Source organism: Pogoniulus pusillus, chromosome 3, assembly GCF_015220805.1.
Source record: "Pogoniulus pusillus isolate bPogPus1 chromosome 3, bPogPus1.pri, whole genome shotgun sequence".
NCBI classification, from domain to species: domain Eukaryota; kingdom Metazoa; phylum Chordata; class Aves; order Piciformes; family Lybiidae; genus Pogoniulus; species Pogoniulus pusillus.
The window spans coordinates 29,507,431-29,513,812 of record NC_087266.1 but is presented as its reverse complement, the minus strand read 5'-3'; the positions used below and the strand labels follow the sequence as shown (position 1 = coordinate 29,513,812).

The following is a 6,382-nucleotide window of genomic DNA, read 5'->3' as shown; positions in this document are numbered from 1 at the left end:
CATCGCACCGCAATTCGTAAATGCTTTAAAACTCCTCAGAACTGCATTTGGACAGTGAGTAAATGATAAACTTTTTATTTAAAGACTGAATAATTTCTCAGGACTCAGAACTTTCTTAAAATCGTGGACTCTCTTTATTTCAGCCATTCTGCATTTTTAATTCTCAACCGTGAACAAAGAACTCACAAGGGATAACTATAAACAAGTTTGGGAAGGGGATTTTTAGTATCTTTAGTAATAAATTGCTTTAAACCTTTATAAATTGGCCTCGCATGTTATTCCCTGAACTTCCCTAAACTCAGTACCACGACAGTAATAACTTCAAAAATACGAAACCATGAAAGGAGGGTTTAAGGCAAATAATTAAGGATGCCTCCCCTTGTTTGTTTTACATTGACATATTGGTGCTGGTCTCCTCTCACAGGTAAATAGTGATATAACAAGAGGAAGTGGCCTCAAGCTGTGACTGGGTAGGTTTAGACTGGATATTAGGATTTTTTTTTTTCACAGAAAGCATGGTCAGGCAATAGAACAGGCTGCCTAGGGAGGTAGTTGAGTCACTGATGCTGGATGTATTTAAGAGTCATACAGTGGTTTAGGTTGGAAGGGACCTCAAAGATCATCCAGTTCCAACCCCCCACCATAGGCAGGGACACCTCTCTCTAGGACAGGTCACTCAAGGCCTCATCCAACCTGGCCTTTCACACCTCCAGGGAGGGGACATCCACAACCTCCCTGGGCAACCTGCTTCAGTGTCTCACTACCTTCACCATAAAGAACCCTTTCCTAACATCTAGTTTGAATCTCCCCTTTTCCAATTTAAATCCATTACCCCTCATCCTGTCATTACAAGACCTTGTAAATAGTTCCTCCCAGCCTTCCTGTAGGCTGCCTTCAGATACTGGAAGGCTACCATAAGGTCTCCTTGAAGCCTTCTCTTCTCCAGGCTGAAGACCCCCAGCTCTTGCAGCCTGTCCTCATAGCAGAGGTGCTCTAGCCCTCTGATCATCTTTCATTTGGATATGGTGCTTGGTGATATGGTTTAGGGTGAACGTTGTTGAGTAGGGTTATCAACTGGACTTGGTGATCTTGAGGGTCTTTTCTAGTTGGAATGTTTCTGTGATTCTGTGATTATCTGTGCATCCAGAGATGTTGTTAGCAACAACAGCATTATATATGGCAAGACAACCATCCTTCAGAAATGTGTTCACTTCAGGAATTGTCAGTATGTATGTATCAGTATGTATCACCATGAGAATCACCATAAAAATAAGTAAAAAATAAGTACTATTCATTTAACAGTAGTGGAATGGAAGTGGAGAAAGACTCTTCTATTTAGAGCTAAGTTTTTAGGCCGGGATTCAGGTTTAGATGTGTCAGCCCAACATCTCAGAAGTCTGATTCCACCTGCAGTAGAAAACATGAAATGTGTTTGATTTGGAAGAAACACCATATGGATATAATAGGCTGTTAGCTTCCTCTGAGAAATTTGCAGGTGTTGTACTATTGGGGTCATCTTTTTCTGTCTGTTTAGCTGATATTTTCCCCCAGCTGCTGTGCATTAGACATAATTTCAGGCAAATATATTCATTATGAGATGATTTCCCTAACAGTACTTGTCTGTTTGGTTTTTAGTGACCACATTTGAATAACTGAGCTGACTTTCTGTTGTTCCCAGTGCATAGCCTCGTGACTATTGTTGTGCCTACACCTTTCTTTTTAATTTAAAATCAAGTACAGACATGACCTGAAGATCCAGTTTTGTGAGATGCTCGGAACCAAGTTGGTGCAATCACTCTCCTGTGGACCACAAAAGAGAAAGCGGGATGGTGTCCTGCAGATAAAAATGTCTTGCTTCCTGTTGAAGACTGAAGAATGAGATGCAAGTTGGCTAGCTGCTTTGTTTTCCTCAGGGTTTGGGAATGTATGTACTTCTCTTTGGCATTTTGTATGGCAGTGGATTGTCTTACAGGATATGTAGCAATGAGTCTGTGGCTGAGCCTGTGATGTTTATATTAGCTGGGATTGATTTTGGTGCAGTGACAGGATTTTCTCTATTCTCCTGTGCTGATTAGCTTCATTGAGTCTGTAGGGCCCCAGCTGTAACAGCGGCTTAGTCAATGGATTGGAGAGAAGAGAAATGGTAAAATCTATAAGCACATTTCCCTGTCTCACTGCTGGGGTAGTTTTCGGACAGCATATTTGTGGGTGTTTGATTCAGTTTAACTTCCAGTGGTTCCAACAGTGGGGAATCTGCAGCTCAGGTTCCCTTGACCAACTGAGAAGCTTTCTTAGAAGCAGATTCTCTTAAATTTTGAAATATCAGGACCAATTTTAAAACCAGTTGCTATTTCAGTATAGACAGGACTCTGGGGACTAGGACTTTTGTTATCACTCTGCTCTGTGGAGGTCTCTGCTTTGTTGTTACAAGAAAGACTGCAGATCCTGAAGCACCATGTAATAACTCCCTTTTTCTTTTAGATAAGTCAGATGTGAGTTAAAATATTTTGGCTTTCCTGGTAAAATTAATTCTAAGCATGATGTTCCCTAAAAGGGGTAGCAAATGTTGATACAGTTTGAGCATGTTGAGATGTAAACATTAGAGGAAAAAATGGAATAAGAATCTGGATGTTAACTTAATGCAATGTGTTTAATTTGTTTCTAATCAAAATAGAACTCCTTCTCTGACAGAAAATAAATTGCAAAATAAAGCTTATTACTCTACAAGTGAATATGTCATGTAGCCAGCTTGCAGGGGCATTCAGAGACAGTTGGCAAGATAAGATGCTTCAGGAGGGATGCAGAATTCAGTGTATAGTTTCCACAAGGGAATGCAGAATGGCAGCAGCTCAGGGCATGAATATAAAGGCCATATAAGGCTAACAAAAGAACTGCTGTAGAGATGCCATTAGCAAAGGACTTAGGGACCTCGGCATATACCGTGGAAGAGATAAATTGCATAAATAAATGCATACGTGTTTGCTTCTCAGGTTTACAAAGATTGTTTTAACTGAGAAACTGTTTACATGCGAAACAGAAGGTTTTCCACAGTCATTTTAATGCCAAGTAAATTCTACCTTTGTTTAATCCCAATGCACGCCAATTTAGACACATTTATCATAGTTTCATTATAACAGAGACTGCTGGCAAAGGAAAGAATGTCAGACCAGATCTTTTAAACAATTGTGGATTTAGTAACAGTACTTGATCATTCTCTTTTTTTACACTTAGAATGCAGTTCAAATGTTACAGTGTTAGCTTAATATCCTTGTCACTCCAAGCATTGGTGAAATGAATATCAGGAGGTAAAACACCTGACTGAGCCAAGTGAAGGCATGAGAGTGCTAAATGAAGAGCATCCACACTAACCAAGAAGTGTGTAACTTCTTGCAGAAGTGGAGATCTGAAAGCTGGTGCGTTCTTGGAGGCAGAGGCTTGGCATCAGGCAGAAAGCTGATCCGAGGGCAGGATGCTAGAATGGTACACTGCAGAGAAGGTTTTCAGCCTTGAGAAAGTTAAATCAACTCCCTTTCTGTTTACCACCCTCCATGGGCACATCCACCACTTTTGTGTTTTGGTGTGGATCAAGGGCATGCTTTTGGAGCAAATCTCCTGATGATCCTTGTCACATTTTCGTTTACCCAGTAATGTTGAGTACACAAAGTGGATGCGAAAGACATTAAAACAGAAAACACTTCATGTGATGCATTCTGAGTGCTCACAGGGACCCAGGCTGGAATGAATCCGAAGAAAAACACATGGAAAAGCGTGAATATTGTTCTGGTCCTCAGCATCAACTGCTCAAATGAGATTCATTCACGTTACAGGCTAATATAGTTGGATACTATGTGGAGGTAGCCTAGAAGTAGTCATGGGAGGCATGGCTGATTTGGGCAATATGCCTTCATTGCCTTTCTTGTGAAACACATTACTACATAAATGTTAGCACTCAGCCTATATTTAACCTGCTTCTTTGATTTGAAGTCCTTTTCCTTAAATACACTTGAAATGTTTGGATGGAAAACTCGATCTTGCTAGATACTTTCCAATCCATTTTTTTATCCCTTGAGAAATACCTTTTCAGTGGTGTTCTAATTTGAAGACTTTGCATTATGAGGGGAAAATGGAAAGCCTTATTTTTAAAATCCAATACAGCTGCTCTGTAATTTAATTTTGGACATGACTGTTGTTACTATTAAATGGTGTAAACACAGACTGAGTGCAATAAACCTCACTTCCATTTAACATTAATAATATTAATGAACAGTACTTAAATCACATGCCGTGTTCCAGGAGTGTAAAAGAAACACTACCAAAGAGATTGTACATGTCTGGTGCTGACATAACTTAAACTTGGCATAAAATTGTCTTGTGTCTGAAGGAATTTATTCAAGCTGTAGGGCGGAGGGGAAGAAGCAAAAGAGGAAATCTCTTTTTCTCTCAGAGGCTCTGCATGCACCACCCTTCTTTGCCCCCAGAAGGCAGCCCCTCCCCAAAACTTTCCCACTTAATACATTCTGGGAAAGGACTGGAGCTCCTGTCTCTCCGCTTGATCTAACCCAGCCAGGATGAGCCGCTTAGTACTCTGGTCACATTTACTCTCTCTGTAGACCAGCTCCCGAACTGTTGCTGTCAAAATGCTGGATCAGCAGCTCGCATGAAGGCACACATACACACTTCTTACCACACGCACACCATCGGGAGATTAGCCCTTTTTTTCCCATGTAAGGGCTGCAGCCTTCCCCCTTTCCTTCCAATACGCCTTCCCTGACGGCTTTTTCATCTCTTGTCCTTTTCTCCCCTTCATCCCCGGCTGTACCGCTCAAGGCACCCGGAGCTACCGATGGAGCCGGAGCGAGTGGAACAGAGCTGGCATCCACCTCTTCAGCCCTCTGCAACCAGTACCCACACCCCAGCACCAGGAGGGCTCTGGGAAACGGGACCCACGCTCCGCCCCAACCCCTAGAAGCCAGGACTCCCGCTGCGTCCCGAGAGGACTTGGGGAGTCCCTCCCCTTCCCCCGTCAGCTCCTCTCCCCCCGCGCCGCCGCCGCCGCCCGGCCCCTCGTTTCTGGCCCCGTACACGGCCCCACAACTGAGTCGTCCACGGGGGGTCCCGCCCGGGGCGGCGGCCGAGTAAAGTGGAGGAGAGGTGGTGGAGTGTATTTTGCCTCCCGAGGAATCATACCCGAGAGGAAAGTGCGGAGGAAGGAGGAAAGGACGGGCCGGGCTGGGGAGGGTCCGGGTGTCAGTCCCGCCCGCCTCGGAGCGCCCGCGTTGCCTACGCGCTGGGACCGCGGGAGAGTCACTTGGGGCGACCGCCAGCCGCCGATCCTGCACCCATGTGTTCCCGGCAACTGCAGCGGGCAACCCTCGCGTACGGCGTACCAGTAAGTAGCTCTTCGCCGCCTCCCCGGCACCTTGTCCAGCTCTATCTTGGCAGCCCTGGCCCTCCCGCTGCTCCCAGATCCCAGCCCTCCCGCATTCCCTGCGCGGCTGCATCCCCTGCCCCTCCGGGTTACCCTGCACCCGCTTACTCTCCTGGACCTCTGCCCTTCCTCACTCCTTGTACGGGACTCCAGATCCCCGACCCACTCCTTTCCCAAGCCCCTACCCACCCTATACGGCCACATCCCCTTCATCCGCGGACCGTCTTCCTCTCCCGTATCGCACCGACATTCTGCCCAACCCATCGTTTACCCATTCCACAGGACTCTCCAGATTACCTTCTCCTTCTGGATCCCCACCCTTGCCATCCCTTTGCTTTCCCACATCCTACCCCTCCCGGGCCTCCGTCCTTCCTGGAGCTCCCTGGCACCCTAAACCGCTCTCCCTTCTCGGCCTCCACCCTGTTTTCCTGGCTGTCTATACTCCAGTTCTCTCGGATCCCCTGCTCTTCTAGCACCTCTGCCTTGCCAGCCCTTCCCCGCCTGCATCTTCCTTTCTTTTCCTTCCTCTCCCAGCCTGTTTCTCCCGGACCCCCTGTCCTCCCAGCCTCTGCCCCTCCTGTATGCCTTGCCCTCCCCGGTCCTCCCCGCACCCTCCCGGCCCCGCGGACGTGGTGTATCTCGCTCCGCAATCTTCCCCTCGCGTCCCCCCGACGAGTTTTCATTCCCTGCCGCCGCCTTCCCTCCGGGGCAGCCGGATCTCTCCGCCGCCCCCTCCTACCCCCGGAGGGAGAGGAGTGGGGTTTCGGGCCCGGAGGGGTCATCCCGCCTCCCCGGAGAGCGCCTGGGCTGTGGGGCTGGCAGTCTCCGGGGAAGCGAAACTACTGCGCGACCGGAGTTGGCGGGTTCCTACTCCTGGAAGTCTTCATGTCGTCCCCTTTTTCTAGCCGTACCTTTGTCCCCGATTCAAGTATGATCTCCCGCAAGTACCGTGAC

At 47.1% G+C, this 6,382-nt stretch overlaps 2 protein-coding genes across 2 annotated transcripts in view; one reads left to right on the top strand and one right to left on the bottom strand.

Moving 5' to 3' along the window:
• Nucleotides 1-1,284: 1,284 nt before the first annotated feature.
• Nucleotides 1,285-5,501, bottom strand: LOC135188510 (uncharacterized). Its single transcript, XM_064167965.1, has 2 exons — nt 4,685-5,501; nt 1,285-1,407 (listed from the first exon to the last, which is right to left on the bottom strand). Exons 1-2 carry the CDS (start codon nt 5,499-5,501, stop codon nt 1,292-1,294), a joined length of 933 nt encoding a protein of 310 aa, XP_064024035.1. The 3' UTR covers nt 1,285-1,291.
• LHFPL6 (LHFPL tetraspan subfamily member 6) overlaps nt 5,302-6,382 on the top strand; it is a 158,960-nt gene continuing 157,879 nt past the window's right edge. Inside the window, exon 1 of the mRNA XM_064173535.1 lies at nt 5,302-5,389. The gene's annotated coding sequence lies outside the window, so the exon portion shown is untranslated. The remainder of the gene's footprint in view (nt 5,390-6,382) is intronic.